The sequence below is a fragment of the Scardinius erythrophthalmus genome (assembly GCF_964197995.2).
Source record: "Scardinius erythrophthalmus genome assembly, chromosome: 2".
Taxonomy (NCBI): Eukaryota; Metazoa; Chordata; class Actinopteri; order Cypriniformes; family Leuciscidae; genus Scardinius; species Scardinius erythrophthalmus.
Window position 1 is genome coordinate 46,698,158 of NC_138222.1, and position 17,833 is coordinate 46,715,990.

Here is a 17,833-nt window from a genome sequence, read left to right on the forward strand (position 1 = left end):
GTTAAGTCATCTATGATATGAATTGATAGATAACATACTGTAGATGAGTCTTTTAGAACTAACAGTATGTGCATTGCATATTAACTTACTCAGGGTCTGTGTTCCAGCTGTGGCCAAAGTCACTGGGGTTTTGGACCAGTTCACCAGTCGGGGTCTGGAAGTCATCCTTAGGGTCTCCGTTGTAGTCCCCACATAGTCCACAAAGTTTGTCCTCATAGCTGTAAAATGATCACAAGCATGTAGAAACATTTAAAAGTGGATCAAGTTGTAATAGTTATTAAAAAACTTTTATAAGAACCACACTCACTCCTTGATAACTTTAATGTCCATATAGTGGTTTCCATCGTAACGTACAGTTACTCCAAAGTTCAAGACCACTGTGTAGTGCTTGCCAGACATAAAAATGTCAACACCACTGACAGGACTCAGAGGAATGTTCACGTTGGTACCATTGACCTGAGAAAAGTCAGAAAACATAACTGTCCATTTGAATGTGCCTCTAAATAAGATGTCTACAGTATATGTACATTGCAGTAATATTGAAATGAATGTTCTTTTCTCTGACCTGCACAGTTCCTCCTTTCAGAATGGACACTATCACTCCCAGCGCATGGACATGAACTGCTTTTACATAGCTGATATAAAGATTGTTGTAACGATTCTCATTGTCTGTGTATACAGCAAAGTAAGGCACATCTGTGCTGTTACAAGGTTCAGACATCAGGTAAGAACAGTTTCCCATGAAGTCGTAGCGCTGCTTATCAAAGGTGGTGTAATGGGGATCACCAGAAGCAATACAGGTGGAAGTTCCTGTGAGTGAAAAATATGTTGATGTCAAAGATATAATTGAAAAAATTAAAATTAAAATAGTTCAAGGGAATATTGTTGTTGTTTTGTACATTACCTTTAAGGTAGCAGCCATTCACTCCACCAACCTCCCGACATTCTTCTGTCACAGGGTCACAGCTGTTGTCCACACAGTCGAAAGTGTAGTTGCCAGCACAGCGACACAACTTGGAACAGCCATTTCCAAAAATGATCTCACCAGGCTGAGTGTAAATACAGAACAAGTTTAGAGCAAAGGCTTAGGTGCAAGAAATGGATAAAAATGCAGCCTCACATCAACGACAACTCTTGTACCTCAAAGTAATTGTTTTCTTCATCCAGGCACCCACACTGCTCAATAGGAACACAGCGCCGGCCACGGAAAACAAATCCTGGTTTACAGAAGCAGCCGCTGATGCAAGAACCAGAGCAGTTGGTGGAGGGTTCTGCACAGGTAGGAATACAGGCTGGGCCGCAATCAATGTATTCAGAGTCTGGAGGGCAGTTCACTGTTGGAACACACGAAGAGTTGTTTAGCTATACAAATCTTGTCATTTTTTGATAGAGTAGGAGCAGGTACTCATGAAGTGATCTACTTTATTATCAGAGGAGGCAATGAGGGTCAATAGAGACAAAACAAATTCTTATATCTAAAGAGAATATAAGTTCCAGATCTGTCAGGAGTTTCAATTTTTTTTGTGTATAACTGCATGTATGTATATTCACGATGTGTTAATATGTGTAAATAAATGTACCCGTACATGTGCTCAAAACATTATTATGTATAAATGAGTAATATAATTGTTACCACTTGGTTTGCAGACATAGTCTCCATCTTCAAGTTGGCAACTCTCATTAGGAAGACAGCTGGTGTCGTAACACTGAATAGTTCCTCCACCCTCACATGTACACTTCTGCTTACAGCCCTCCAGAGACCAGCTCTCATTCACCTAAACATGGCCACATTGAGAGGAATGTCTGTCATTTTTGCAGTGGTTTCATGAATGTTGAAATTAAAGTTTTGGGTCTTATTTTCATAATCTTGTCCATGTCCCCAGAAGCCCACGGGTCGGCCCTGGTTTTAAACTCACTGGGTGGTAGGAGCCTGAGGGGTCCACACAGCCACAGTCTTTAACAGGAACACATTTGTTGTCACTGAGGATGAAGCCAGGGTCACACTCACAGCCCTCTACACACTTCTCACTGCAGCCTGGTGGTCCATTGATACCCAGACATGTCTCCGGACAGGAGCTTACACATATGGAGTAATGGCTGTTTGGAGGACATACCAGAGCTGTAGAAAAAAGGGGTAAAGCATCAGTAAATGACTGTGAAATTAAGGCTGAAGTGAGGATGCAATGTGGAGTATATAGTTTCCCAGTCTCATGTCCTCTTCCCTCAGTGATGAGCCAAATTGTACTTCTTTAGTATATGTTTAAAACGTTATACACTGTGCGATATGATACATCCTATAAGAGAGTGTGACTCACGGCAGAAGCCTGGCTCCCTCCACTGATGGACAGGTGCACCTGCACTCAGGCAAGCATCAGTGTAAGCTTGAAGCTGGTCACAAAGGGCCTGCTGCAGCCCTTGATAACGGCACATATCAAACACACAGCTCTGGAAGAACGGCAATGGGTCCACCACATTTATACAGTCTCTGTGAGGAGCAAATGTAAGAGAAAGTGTACATTTGTTAAGCACTAAAAATTATTTTAACTTTGTTTATTAGCAGTATTTGGAAATTTCATGGTTTGGTAAGTCCTAACCTAAAAGGTCCATTTGTGTCAGTTATTCTCCCACAGTTCTCTGGGTTTGACACCTCACCCTCCAGCACAGGATCACAGGGTGGTTGAGGTCCAGGGTCAGGCTTGCATCTGAAAACACAACATCATCGAACATATGAAATTGACCTGATCCTCAAAACATTGTGCTGCCTGTGTGACCGGTCCTATTTAACCCGCTTCGAGCGGGATTTGAACCGGGGACTCTGGTGTGAGAGGCAGGCGTGCTAACAAGGACACTTAAGATCGCAGACTCTGGCACTAGTGACTGATGATAGTGGAGTGAGGTTTACACACACAGCTCTTACTGGCCTACATGCGTTACACTCGCCCCCCTAAACCTCACTCTTATCCGTTTCAACTGCACCAAATGTAACCTGTCCTACTCGATCCGCTCCGAGGGGATTCGAACCGGTGTGGGAGGCGGGCTCGCTAACAAGGACCCTAACGGCAGCAGCCTCTAACGTCAGTCGCTAACATGCCTCTTGAAGCTAGGGGAGTGAGGTTTACATGCACAGTCTTACTGGCCTAAGTCCATTGCACCTGCATGTGCAGTTGATAAAATGCAGAAAAGAAAGAGGTACTGACGTTGTATCCTCGTCCTCATCAGTTTGCCAGCTGTCGCCAAACTGATGTGAGCTGTCAGATTGGGAGCCATCTGGCTTAGTGAAGTCATTATTAGGGTTTCCATCGTAGTCTCCACACAGGCCACACATCTGGTCATAGTAGGAACTGATAAAATATGAGAGAGAGGAAAAAAGAGAGAGAGATTAATGTAAAGATGTTCGTTTCCCTAAAGACACTTTTTGTTTTGTTTTTTGCAGGATTTACTCAAATCCTATAACCCTTAACAATCATGGTGGATCTTAGTGTTTCCTGACAAATTCTTCAGGTCAGAGTTATGTACTGTGTATATATTTCAATGAGGCTGTTTCAGAGTTTTAGTACCTGGGAACAGAGATCTTGGCGTAATGGTTGCCGTCCCACTTCACCTCCAGGCCGAACGAAGTTGTGAGGATTACATATTGGCCAGCAAGAGACAGAGAAATGAGCGGAGATGGCGAGTGGGGGAGGGACACTCTGAGTCCATTTACCTGGATGTGTGAAAAAGAGATAGACAGTAAACAATAGAGATGGATTGAAGACTAATGTTATCTTTGACTAGAAGAACGGTGAGATTTTTTTCTTTTGTTGTAAAGGAAATATTATTCTTGAGGAAATGAAAAATGGACAGAGATATTGTGATTAGGAACAGATTAGGAACAACTGAAAGAAAATATTTAAGATGAAAACTATTATGTCCATAGTCCATTTACTTAATCTCAGAAATTAACATTTTAGAAAAACTCAAAAATAGTTTAGCTGTTGACTTAAAATCTCAATTGTTGATCTCAAGATTACAGAATGACTTCAGTGGTGGTTTAATGATGGCTCCTGCTGTGGATACTGACCAGAGTTCTCCTGTTTTTCATCATTGTCACAGTGACACCATCAACAGTCACGTACAGTTTCCTCAGGTAAGAAACACCAGAAATTCCTCTCTCTTCATTCTTACCCTCTATGGAGAACCAGGGGCCTGCAGACCCAGGAGAGAGGAAAGTAAAGTTGTTTTAAAAGTTGATTATACTTTAAAGTTTAAACTATTAAAGCTTTTGAACTTTGTTTCAGGAATATTTCATGCACATTGAATCGAAATAGGATTTTTGTGCTACTCCATAAAGACTACTGATAACCAAAGCACTGTAAACTCATTGTATGTTTTGGATCTTTGCACCCTGTCTTGGCCATTGCTTACCAGTGTTGTTTTTACAGGTGCGGGCCAGAGTGTAGGTGCAAGTGCCCATGAAGCTGTAGTATTTGCCATCAAAGGTGTTATAATGAGGGTCACCAGAGATAATACAGTCTTGAGATCCTGGGGGATTGTGAAAAGAAATTAAGTTTTTTATAAATGAATCAACCATTTGTTAAGGGCTAAAGAATATGTAGTTTGTTTAGTATATTGTATAATAATGTAATATTGAAGAGGAATAATAATAATAATAAAAAAATAAATAAAGTATGTGGTGCTATGACCTGACCACAGTATATTACATAACGTACATTTACATGTACAGTCAACATGCATAGTCAAGCCACATTTTCCCGCTCTTTGTCCAAGTATGCATGACACAATACGTAATCGAGTATTTGAAGAATTAAATACACATTCCATGTCACATCTTTCAAAGCATGCACACAGCACTGAGACCAGTTGTAGTCTGATTAACATGTACAGACTAGACAAAGTTAAGATACAATCACATGTATGATTTGATGACTAAATTGCTAAATTGTCCACATGTTAAAAAGACATATTATTGCTTTAGTCTGACTGAAATCCTATTTTAATGTGAATGGAAACACATTTACGGAGTTAACCAAAGTACTCACCTTCTGGGTAACACCCAATTACTCCATCCTGTACTCCACACTGTTCCATTGGTGGACAGTCAGCAGCGCTACAGGAAACGAACGGGGGGTTACACTTACACAGTAGCTCACAGTCCTTGGTGTAGAACTCTTCACCTGGCTAAATCCATGCAGAGAAGAAATATGTTAGTTTGATGAAAAATACTACTTGATTGCCTATAACAAACCATCACTGTCCTAAATGATTCCACATACAGTTTCCTCACCTGATAATAATTTCCATTATGCCTGCAGCCACATGTGTCTTCTTTCACGCACTGGCCAGCACTGAGGATGTATCCAGGGTCACAAACACATCCTTCAGAACAAGGCCCAGTGCACTGATTTGGTGGAATTGGGTTACAGGAAGGTTGGCAAATTGGGGCACATGACTCAAAATGACTGTTGGGTGGGCATTTCAGAGCTGGAGAGGAAGAATGTGCTTTAGTATTAGTCATAAACTTCACTCTATCTGACAGTATGAGAAATAGTACAAGCCATTGATGTCAGCAGTTTTTGTTTGAGTTTGTGGTTGAGGAATATGTATTTTTCAGACATACGACAGAAGGTGCTGTTTCTCCAGGGTCCAATTGTGACGCCACGGTCCTGACATTCGTTGACGTACGACTCTATTGCTTCACACAATGCAGAATGCGCTCCATCCAGCTCACACACATCAAACAAACAGTCTTGGAAGAAACCCTATAAACACAGGGTTAAGATCTGTAAGTATCTTCTATATGGTTAAAATTATACACTAAAGCATTTCAAATAATCTGACTTGACTTCACTCACATTTGGGTTGACTTTTGGATGGCAAGCAGCAAATGGGCCATTGGTGTCCAATATGAGACCACAGTAAGCCGGCCCTTCATACAACTCCTGCTCAGCATCTGTGCATCCTGGGGTTGGGTCGACCTCTGGCTTGTTACACCTGAAAGGCAGAATCAAAGTTAAGTCATCTATGATATGAATTGATAGATAACATACTGTAGATGAGTCTTTTAGAACTAACAGTATGTGCATTGCATATTAACTTACTCAGGGTCTGTGTTCCAGCTGTGGCCAAAGTCACTGGGGTTTTGGACCAGTTCACCAGTCGGGGTCTGGAAGTCATCCTTAGGGTCTCCGTTGTAGTCCCCACACAGTCCACAAAGTTTGTCCTCATAGCTGTAAAATGATCACAAGCATGTAGAAACATTTAAAAGTGGATCAAGTTGTAATAGTTATTAAAAAACTTTTATAAGAACCATACTCACTCCTTGATAACTTTAATGTCCATATAGTGGTTTCCATCGTAACGTACAGTTACTCCAAAGTTCAAGACCACTGTGTAATGCTTGCCAGACATAAAAATGTCAACACCACTGACAGGACTCAGAGGAATGTTCACGTTGGTACCATTGACCTGAGAAAAGTCAGAAAACATAACTGTCCATTTGAATGTGCCTTTAAATAAGATGTCTACAGTATATGTACATTAGCAGTAATATTGAAATGAATGTTCTTTTCTCTGACCTGCACAGTTCCTCCTTTCAGAATGGACACTATCACTCCCAGTGCATGGACATGAACTGCTTTTACATAGCTGATATAAAGATTGTTGTAACGATTCTCATTGTCTGTGTATACAGCAAAGTAAGGCACATCTGTGCTGTTACAAGGTTCAGACATCAGGTAAGAACAGTTTCCCATGAAGTCGTAGTGCTGCTTATCAAAGGTGGTGTAATGGGGGTCACCAGAAGCAATACAGGTGGAAGTTCCTGTGAGTGAAAAATATGTTGATGTCAAAGATATAATTAAAAAAATTAAAATTAAAATAGTTCAAGGGAATATTGTTGTTGTTTTGTACATTACCTTTAAGGTAGCAGCCATGCACTCCACCAACCTCCCGACATTCTTCGGTCACAGGGTCACAGCTGTTGTCCACACAGTCGAAAGTGTAGTTGCCAGCACAGCGACACAACTTGGAACAGCCATTTCCAAAAATGATCTCACCAGGCTGAGTGTAAATACAGAACAAGTTTAGAGCAAAGGCTTAGGTCCCAGAAATGGATAAAAATGCAGCCTCACATCAACGACAACTCTTGTACCTCAAAGTAATTGTTTTCTTCATCCAGGCACCCACACTGCTCAATAGGAACACAGCGCCGGCCACGGAAAACAAATCCTGGTTTACAGAAGCAGCCGCTGATGCAAGAACCAGAGCAGTTGGTGGAGGGTTCTGCACAGGTAGGAATACAGGCTGGGCCGCAATCAATGTATTCAGAGTCTGGAGGGCAGTTCACTGTTGGAACACACGAAGAGTTGTTTAGCTATACAAATCTTGTCATTTTTTGATAGAGTAGGAGCAGGTACTCATGAAGTGATCTACTTTATTATCAGAGGAGGCAATGAGGGTCAATAGAGACAAAACAAATTCTTATATCTAAAGAGAAATATAAGTTCCAGATCTGTCAGGAGTTTCAATTGGTTTGTGTATAACTGCATGTATGTATATTCACGATGTGTTAATATGTGTAAATAAATGTACCCGTACATGTGCTCAAAACATTATTATGTATAAATGAGTAATATAATTGTTACCACTTGGTTTGCAGACATAGTCTCCATCTTCAAGTTGGCAACTCTCATTAGGAAGACAGCTGGTGTCGTAACACTGAATAGTTCCTCCACCCTCACATGTACACTTCTGCTTACAGCCCTCCAGAGACCAGCTCTCATTCACCTAAACATGGCCACATTGAGAGGAATGTCTGTCATTTTTGCAGTGGTTTCATGAATGTTGAAATCAAAGTTTTGGGTCTTATTTTCATAATCTTGTCCATGTCCCCAGAAGCCCACGGGTCGGCCCTGGTTTTAAACTCACTGGGTGGTAGGAGCCTGAGGGGTCCACACAGCCACAGTCTTTAACAGGAACACATTTGTTGTCACTGAGGATGAAGCCAGGGTCGCACTCACAGCCCTCTACACACTTCTCACTGCAGCCTGGTGGTCCATTGATACCCAGACATGTCTCCGGACAGGAGCTCACACATATGGAGTAATGGCTGTTTGGAGGACATACCAGAGCTGTAGAAAAAAGGGGTAAAGCATCAGTAAATGACTGTGAAATTAAGGCTGAAGTGAGGATGCAATGTGGAGTATGTAGTTTCCCAGTCTCATGTCCTCTTCCCTCAGTGATGAGCCAAATTGTACTTCTTTAGTATATGTTTAAAACGTTATACACTGCAATATGATGCATCCTATAAGAGAGTGTGACTCACGGCAGAAGCCTGGCTCCCTCCACTGATGGACAGGTGCACCTGCACTCAGGCAAGCATCAGTGTAAGCTTGAAGCTGGTCACAAAGGGCCTGCTGCAGCCCTTGATAACGGCACATATCAAACACACAGCTCTGGAAGAACGGCAATGGGTCCACCACATTTATACAGTCTCTGTGAGGAGCAAATGTAAGAGAAAGTGTACATTTGTTAAGCACTAAAAATTATTTTAACTTTGTTTATTAGCAGTATTTGGAAATTTCATGGTTTGATAAGTCCTAACCTAAAAGGTCCATTTGTGTCAGTTATTCTCCCACAGTTCTCTGGGTTTGACACCTCACCCTCCAGCACAGGATCACAGGGTGGTTGAGGTCCAGGGTCAGGCTTGCATCTGAAAACACAACATCATCGAACATATGAAATCGACCTGATCCTCAAAACATTGTGCTGCCTGTGTGACCAGTCCTATTCAACCCGCTTCGAGCGGGATTTGAACCGGGGACTCTGGTGTGAGAGGCAGGTGTGCTAACAAGGACACTTAAGAACGCAGACTCTGGCACTAGTGACTGATGATAGTGGAGTGAGGTTTACACACACAGCTCTTACTGGCCTACATGCGTTACACTCGCCCCCCTAAACCTCACTCTTATCCGTTTCAACTGCACCAAATGTAACCGGTCCTACTCGACCCGCTCCGAGGGGGATTCGAACCGGTGTGGGAGGCGGGCGCGCTAACAAGGACCCTAACGGCAGCAGCCTCTAACGTCAGTCGCTAACATGCCTCTTGAAGCTAGGGGAGTGAGGTTTACATGCACAGTCTTACTGGCCTAAGTCCATTGCACCTGCATGTGCAGTTGATAAAATGCAGAAAAGAAAGAGGTACTGACGTTGCATCCTCGTCCTCATCAGTTTGCCAGCTGTCGCCAAACTGATGTGAGCTGTCAGATTGGGAGCCATCTGGCTTAGTGAAGTCATTATTAGGGTTTCCATCGTAGTCTCCACACAGGCCACACATCTGGTCATAGTAGGAACTGATAAAATATGAGAGAGAGGAAAAAAGAGAGAGAGATTAATGTAAAGATGTTCGTTTCCCTAAAGACACTTTTTGTTTTGTTTTTTGCAGGATTTACTCAAATCCTATAACCCTTAACAATCATGGTGGATCTTAGTGTTTCCTGACAAATTCTTCAGGTCAGAGTTATGTACTGTGTATATATTTCAATGAGGCTGTTTCAGAGTTTTAGTACCTGGGAACAGAGATCTTGGCGTAATGGTTGCCGTCCCACTTCACCTCCAGGCCGAACGAAGTTGTGAGGATTACATATTGGCCAGCAAGAGACAGAGAAATGAGCGGAGATGGCGAGTGGGGGAGGGACACTCTGAGTCCATTTACCTGGATGTGTGAAAAAGAGATAAACAATAGAGATGGATTGAAGACTAATGTTATCTTTGACTAGAAGAACTGAGAGTTTTTTTTTTCTTTTGTTGTAAAGGAAATATTATTCTTGAGGAAATGAAAAATAGACAGAGATATTGTGATTATGAACAGATTAGGAACAACTGAAAGAAAATATTTAAGATGAAAACTATTATGTCCATAGTCCATTTACTTAATCTCAGAAATGAAAATTTCAGAAAAACTAAAATATATTTTAACTGTTGACTTAAAATCTCAATTGTTGATCTCAAGATTACAGAATGACTTCAGTGGTGGTTTAATGATGGCTCCTGCTGTGGATACTGACCAGAGTTCTCCTGTTTTTCATCATTGTCACAGTGACACCATCAACAGTCACGTACAGTTTCCTCAGGTAAGAAACACCAGAAATTCCTCTCTCTTCATTCTTACCCTCTATGGAGAACCAGGGGCCTGCAGACCCAGGAGAGAGGAAAGTAAAGTTGTTTTAAAAGTTGATTATACTTTAAAGTTTAAACTATTAAAGCTTTTGAACTTTGTTTCAGGAATATTTCATGCATATTGAATCAAAATAGGATTTTTGTGCTACTCCATAAAGACTACTGATAACCAAAGCACTGTAAACTCATTGTATGTTTTGGATCTTTGCACCCTGTCTTGGCCATTGCTTACCAGTGTTGTTTTTACAGGTGCGGGCCAGAGTGTAGGTGCAAGTGCCCATGAAGCTGTAGTATTTGCCATCAAAGGTGTAATAATGAGGGTCACCAGAGATAATACAGTCTTGAGATCCTGGGGGATTGTGAAAAGAAATTAAGTTTTTTATAAATGAATCAACCATTTGTTAAGGGCTAAAGAATATGTAGTTTGTTTAGTATATTGTATAATAATGTAATATTGAAGAGGAATAATAATAATAATAATAAAAAAAGAAAAATAAAGTATGTGGTGCTATGACCTGACCACAGTATATTACATAACGTACATTTACATGTACAGTCAACATGCATAGTCAAGCCACATTTTCCCGCTCTTTGTCCAAGTATGCATGACACAATACGTAATCGAGTATTTGAAGAATTAAATACACATTCCATGTCACATCTTTCAAAGCATGCACACAGCACTGAGACCAGTTGTAGTCTGATTAACACGTACAGGCTAGACAAAGTTAAGATACAATCACATGTATGATTTGATTACAAAATGATGCAAAAAATTATTTCAGAGTAAATTGTTCACATGTTAAAAAGACATATTATTGCTTTAGTCTGATGGATGTGGATGGAAACACATTTACGGACTTAACCAAAGTACTCACCTTCTGGGTAACACCCAATTACTCCATCCTGTACTCCACACTGTTCCATTGGTGGACAGTCAGCAGCGCTACAGGAAACGAACGGGGGGTTACACTTACACAGTAGCTCACAGTCCTTGGTGTAGAACTCTTCACCTGGCTAAATCCATGCAGAGAAGAAATATGTTAGTTTGATGAAAAATACTACTTGATTGACTATAACAAACCAAATCACTGTCCTAAATGATTCCACATACAGTTTCTTTACCTGATAATACTGTCCATTATGCCTGCAGCCACATGTGTCTTCTTTCACGCACTGGCCAGCACTGAGGATGTATCCAGGGTCACAAACACATCCTTCAGAACAAGGCCCAGTGCACTGATTTGGTGGAATTGGGTTACAGGAAGGTTGGCAAATTGGGGCGCATGACTCAAAATGACTGTTGGGTGGGCATTTCAGAGCTGGAGAGGAAGAATGTGTTTTAGTACTAGTCGTAAACTTCACTCTATCTGACAATATGAGAAATAGTACAAGCCACTGATGTCAGCAGTTTTTGTTTGAGTTTGTGGTTGAGGAATATGTATTTTTCAGACATACGACAGAAGGTGCTGTTTCTCCAGGGTCCAATTGTGACGCCACGGTCCTGACATTCGTTGACGTACGACTCTATTGCTTCACACAATGCAGAATGCGCTCCATCCAGCTCACACACATCAAACAAACAGTCTTGGAAGAAACCCTATAAACACAGGGTTAAGATCTGTAAGTATCTTCTATATGGTTAAAATTATACACTAAAGCATTTCAAATAATCTGACTTGACTTCACTCACATTTGGGTTGACTTTTGGATGGCAAGCAGCAAATGGGCCATTGGTGTCTAATATGAGACCACAGTAAGCCGGCCCTTCATACAACTCCTGCTCAGCATCTGTGCATCCTGGGGTTTGGTCGACCTCTGGCTTGTTACACCTGAAAGGCAGAATCAAAGTTAAGTCATCTATGATATGAATTGATAGATAACATACTGTAGATGAGTCTTTTAGAACTAACAGTATGTGCATTGCATATTAACTTACTCAGGGTCTGTGTTCCAGCTGTGGCCAAAGTCACTGGGGTTTTGGACCAGTTCACCAGTCGGGGTCTGGAAGTCATCCTTAGGGTCTCCGTTGTAGTCCCCACACAGTCCACAAAGTTTGTCCTCATAGCTGTAAAATGATCACAAGCATGTAGAAACATTTAAAAGTGGATCAAGTTGTAATAGTTATTAAAAAAACTTTTATAAGAACCATACTCACTCCTTGATAACTTTAATGTCCATAAAGTGGTTTCCATCGTAACGTACAGTTACTCCAAAGTTCAAGACCACTGTGTAGTGCTTGCCAGACATAAAAATGTCAACACCACTGACAGGACTCAGAGGAATGTTCACGTTGGTACCATTGACCTGAGAAAAGTCAGAAAAACATAACTGTCCATTTGAATGTGCCTCTAAATAAGATGTCTACAGTATATGTACATTAGCAGTAATATTGAAATTAATGTTCTTTTCTCTGACCTGCACAGTTCCTCCTTTCAGAATGGACACTATCACTCCCAGCGCATGGACATGAACTGCTTTTACATAGCTGATATAAAGATTGTTGTAACGATTCTCATTGTCTGTGTATACAGCAAAGTAAGGCACATCTGTGCTGTTACAAGGTTCAGACATCAGGTAAGAACAATTTCCCATGAAGTCGTAATGCTGCTTATCAAAGGTGGTGTAATGGGGGTCACCAGAAGCAATACAGGTGGAAGTTCCTGTGAGTGAAAATATCTTGATGTCAAAGATATAAATTCAAAAATTCTAAAAAATAGTTCAAGGGAATATTGTTGTTGGTTTTTTGTACATTACCTTTAAGGTAGCAGCCATGCACTCCACCAACCTCCCGACATTCTTCTGTCACAGGGTCACAGCTGTTGTCCACACAGTCGAAAGTGTAGTTGCCAGCACAGCGACACAACTTGGAACAGCCATTTCCAAAAATGATCTCACCAGGCTGAGTGTAAATACAGAACAAGTTTAGAGCAAATGTTTAGGTCCCAGAAATGGATTAAAATGCAGTCTCACATCAACGACAACTCTTGTACCTCAAAGTAATTGTTTTCTTCATCCAGGCACCCACACTGCTCAATAGGAACACAGCGCCGGCCACGGAAAACAAATCCTGGTTTACAGAAGCAGCCGCTGATGCAAGAACCAGAGCAGTTGGTGGAGGGTTCTGCACAGGTAGGAATACAGGCTGGGCCGCAATCAATGTATTCAGAGTCTGGAGGGCAGTTCACTGTTGGAACACACAAAGAGTTGTTTAGCTATACAAATATTGTAATTTCTTGATAGACATTTATAAGGGAAATAGAACAAGTTTAACTTACCTGGTGGTGTTGGTTTTGGAGTAGTTGGCTCAGGTGTAGTTGGTTTAGGAGTTGATGGACCCGGTGGTGTTGGTTTAGGTGTAGTGGGTTGGGGTGTAGATGGTTTAGGAGTTGATGGACCTGGTGTTGTTGGTTTAGGTGTAGTGGGTTGGGGTGTAGATGGTTTAGGAGTTGATGGACCTGGTGTTGTTGGTTTAGGTGTAGTGTGCTGGGGTGTAGATGGTTTAGGAGTTGATGGACCTGGTGTTGTTGGCTTAGGTGTAGTGTGTTGGGGTGTAGATGGTTTAGGAGTTGATGGACCTGGTGTTGTTGGCTTAGGTGTAGTGTGTTGGGGTGTAGATGGTTTAGGAGTTGATGGACCTGGTGTTGTTGGCTTAGGTGTAGTGTGTTGGGGTGTAGATGGTTTAGGAGTTGATGGACCTGGTGTTATTGGTTTAGGTGTAGTGTGTTGGGGTGTAGATGGTTTAGGAGTTGATGGACCTGGTGTTATTGGTTTAGGTGTAGTGTGTTGGGGTGTAGATGGTTTAGGAGTTGATGGACCTGGTGTTGTTGGTTTAGGTGTAGTGGGTTGTGGTGGGGATGGCTTAGGTGTTGTTGGAGTTGCTAAAATCAAGCAAGAAAACATTTTTTGACAATCGCTACATAAAGCCTTAAAATGACATTAATTAAACAGTCTGCCACCTACCTGTACAACTGGTAATGCAGACACTATCAATAGCAATATCTGTCTTGTCTGTTTCACCATAAACACCAACAATTACAAACTGAAATAAAAAAAATGAATTACAATGTAAACACATGCTATTTTTCCAAAATATGTTATTTAAAAAAATATAAAGAAGCTCTGTCACAAATTCCTAACTGAGAGAATAAAACTGACCTGCACTGTACCAGCTGTGCCAATGTAGCGAACACTTGCAGGCTTCCAGTTTTGACCTTGATTCCCTGTGAGGCTGAAAATAGGGGCTCCAAGTGCCCCACCTAAAACAATATAAGAATAAATAAATCTGAGCTAAAATCTCAGTAATTAATCTGTATTGTCAAATTTTTAGAAACCATTGATCATTCAGTTTTTAAAAGTTGATTAATTGCTTTAATATGTGCATATGATCCTCATGATATTGTAATATAATTGTCCTTTGAACTTAAAGATGTTTAAATAAACTCTTAATCTTCACTCTATAGAATGACTCTTACCAGTGGTGACTGCATGGACATTAAGTTCCATGTTGGCAGCACTGCCATACATGTAGTAATGAAAGTCCAGCTGCAGGCAACCAGAGGCTGAGGTAGAGGGACTCCAGAGCTGAGCGGATTCTGATTCAATGCTAGAGCTGGAGTCCAATAACAAGTATGACCCCACTGCATTGGAAAGAAACAGTTTGAGAAAATAGGGAATTTTGGGAAATAGGGAAGTCCTTAAAATCATTGTTGTCTTGAACAAAGTCACAGGGTGGAATGTTGGACTCACGTCCTGGTTTGGAGAAATCATCATCAGGACCAGTGCCCGGTGTATCTGTCGGTCCAGTCCAATGCTCCCAACCATAGATTTCGTCATTTGATACCTCATTTATCCAGCCACAATAATCTTGATCATCAAAATCACACCCAGCTATACAGCCTGCATAAAACAAATTAATTTGTTTTAGTATTATTATTATAGTGATATGAAATGTGTATCTTTGTAACCTGCAATAAGGCTAGAATAAAGTACCAGCACATGCTCCCTCGTTGATGACAATGTTATCCAGGGCAGTGTCACATGATGAAGAGGGCCCACGCATTGCTTGAAAAACAATCTAGAAGAGAACAATTACAGTAAAGCAGGCTGAAAGGCAATTTTCTGTCATGCTGTTGGAGTCATTCTGTCAGTAAAAGTTTCAGCAGTGTCTAACTTATTTTTATAACTGATGATGAAGATAAAGACCATATAGATTAGACAATCTGTAATGCATAAGCCTTGTAGCCACAAGCACAGTGACCACACTGAAATTTAACAGCTAAAATCTTCTACAAAGGTCACAATCCTTTTGGCAGTTTGGTCAGGTATATCAGGATGGCACCCATGTGTATTTCATTTAAAAATGCATGTTAGAGCCTTTGAATAATTCTAGAGCCTTACATGAACACTTGAATTAGCACTAATGGCAATCTTTTGCTGTTTTTAAGCAGACCCACGTACCTGAGTCTGCCCGGTTGGTATGGGAACTGTGACAGAAGCTCCAAGCCATGACGGGCTCTGAATCCCAGTTTTTTGCCACAGTTGTTCCTCAGAGCCAGAACGTTTGGCCAGCACAGTCAGAGTGTTACTGCCATCACTGCCATACATGTAGTAGTAGAACTGTACACAGATCTCAGCAGGTCCATTACTAATAACTGGGCTGAGGAGGCGTACTTTCTGTCCATTTACGCTGTTGTCAGCCTCATGATATATGTAATAGCCAGCTATGGGGGAAAAGGAATCAATTTAACAATGAATGAGAGCAAGGAACAGTAACAAAAAAGTGCTTTACCATTTCATAGGTTAGTAGGTTACCTGACAAAACATATTCAATTAGTGTAACATAATTAGTGCACTGTTATTTTGCAAACATATGTGGTTGCTGTAATTTTAGTATTTTTCAAAAAGTGCTGCTGAAAAACATTCAGCAATGAATGTGCATCTTTAGTGACTGATCATTGGATTATTGTTTGTTGGTTTGGCACTCATACTCACAGCCATCCGGATAGTCTCCATCAGGTCCTGTTCCTGGAGTCGGGGTGGGTCCAGTATGGCGTGTCCAATCACCGTTATCTGTGGTGTCTTGTTGGAAGTTGCAGAAAGGTTCTTCATTTTTGTTGAAGTCACAGGAGGCCAACACTACTTAAAAGATAGAAAAACATTTCAGTTTTCAGTGGTAGAAAATTTACTTCACGTGGAATTCTAGTTAATTTAAAATTATTTAAGGATATGGTGTTAAGTCATATACAGTCCTAAAATGAGGAATGAGTCATGCTAATCTTTTTTGTATTGTTTTCCAGTTGTACAATGCCATAAATGTTATTTATGTTCATAATGTGTTGGTAATGGACATGGACCTTAGATATGCTTTATGGAGGCCTTCCGTACTCCACCCGTTTACAACCAGTTCTCAAGTCATTTTGTAATGTGTCCTTGCTTGATTGCAAGTGTGAACATTTTTGTGCGTTTTTGTTTTTTATGTGACAGACAGTCAGGAAAATCGGGAAATTTTTCTATAGTGCTAATTCTCTGGTTAATCATTGTCCTTTTAAACATTATATATGATGATTTACTTACCAGCATCTCTCTCTGTCACGTCATATCTATAAAAACATGAAATAATTGAGTCTGAGTTAACTAATACCAGAAAAAGACAAAAGAGCTGGCTATATTTTAATATTCATGTTAAATATTAGATTAACTGGATAATCATTTAAGAATGTCTTATACACAGGCAGAAAAGTAGTGTAATTCAGTTACATAACAGTAGTCATCACCTTAACATTTATCATCTGTTCCCATCATTATGATTAATGTGTAAAATCAAAGTTGCTTTTTAAATGAGATGGTAAATGCTTAATTAAATTTAAACGAAGACTGTAAGAAAGTGACAATAAATGCCTTGGCAATGCATTAATGTTGTGCAAAAAATTAAGAAATAGCAAAACTCTGATATGTTATCAAGTATTTCCCGGTACAATTTTGGGGGTCTTTGCCTGTTTTCCTAATTTAATTGTTAGAAACGTGTTGCTCTATTTAAATGCATACTGCAAATGATTAACAAGTATTGGATAAATCATGTTCATTGTATAGACATTAATATATATAATGTGCATTTGTATGTATATACTATTTCCGCCAGTACATACAATAATCATCTTTTACTGACTCTATACTTAAAACCAAAATTAAGTTTAAATTCACATTACTGCTGAAACATTATACCAAATTACAGAATAATTATGAGAATCTCACCTATTCTCGTTGTTGTCTATGGTAAAGCAACCTGTTATCCATATTACTACTAGTATTAACTCCAGATGTCCCATGTCTGGATTAATGGATGGTGTTAGGTTCACAAAGACAGAGGCGAGAAGGATCTGTGAGTTTATAAATGGTCAGTTGATGTAGGGTCGGTGGGGCAGGGCATGAGAAGGTGTGTTTCAGTTTTTATCACTTTCATGAATATTATTTTACATAGCTCATTGCAAAACCAGTTTAGTGAATCAGTAACTGTTTGTGATAGGACCAGGGTGTGTTCCCCCTGTTTTCTTACGTCTTATGGGTGGAAGCGTTTATCAGAAGATGCAGTGAATTTCAGCTCATACAGTACATAGACCTTTGAATTGAACTGTCAGAGCAGGAATCCCCCATGTGG

General features: G+C 40.5%; 1 protein-coding gene across 1 annotated transcript in view; it reads right to left on the reverse strand.

Annotated features, from left to right (window-relative positions):
- zanl (zonadhesin, like) overlaps positions 1-17,504 on the reverse strand; it is a gene marked incomplete at both ends in the record, with an annotated part of 46,228 nt that extends 28,724 nt beyond the window's left edge. The window contains 15 exons of the mRNA XM_081389883.1: positions 90-218; positions 308-456; positions 566-810; positions 905-1,049; positions 1,141-1,334; positions 13,455-14,057; positions 14,140-14,218; positions 14,335-14,435; positions 14,652-14,816; positions 14,926-15,075; positions 15,169-15,253; positions 15,637-15,899; positions 16,171-16,314; positions 16,753-16,778; positions 17,431-17,504. Of these exons, the coding sequence (XP_081246009.1) occupies positions 90-218; positions 308-456; positions 566-810; positions 905-1,049; positions 1,141-1,334; positions 13,455-14,057; positions 14,140-14,218; positions 14,335-14,435; positions 14,652-14,816; positions 14,926-15,075; positions 15,169-15,253; positions 15,637-15,899; positions 16,171-16,314; positions 16,753-16,778; positions 17,431-17,504 (2,552 nt within the window). The remainder of the gene's footprint in view (positions 1-89; positions 219-307; positions 457-565; positions 811-904; positions 1,050-1,140; positions 1,335-13,454; positions 14,058-14,139; positions 14,219-14,334; positions 14,436-14,651; positions 14,817-14,925; positions 15,076-15,168; positions 15,254-15,636; positions 15,900-16,170; positions 16,315-16,752; positions 16,779-17,430) is intronic.
- Positions 17,505-17,833: the final 329 nt, after the last annotated feature.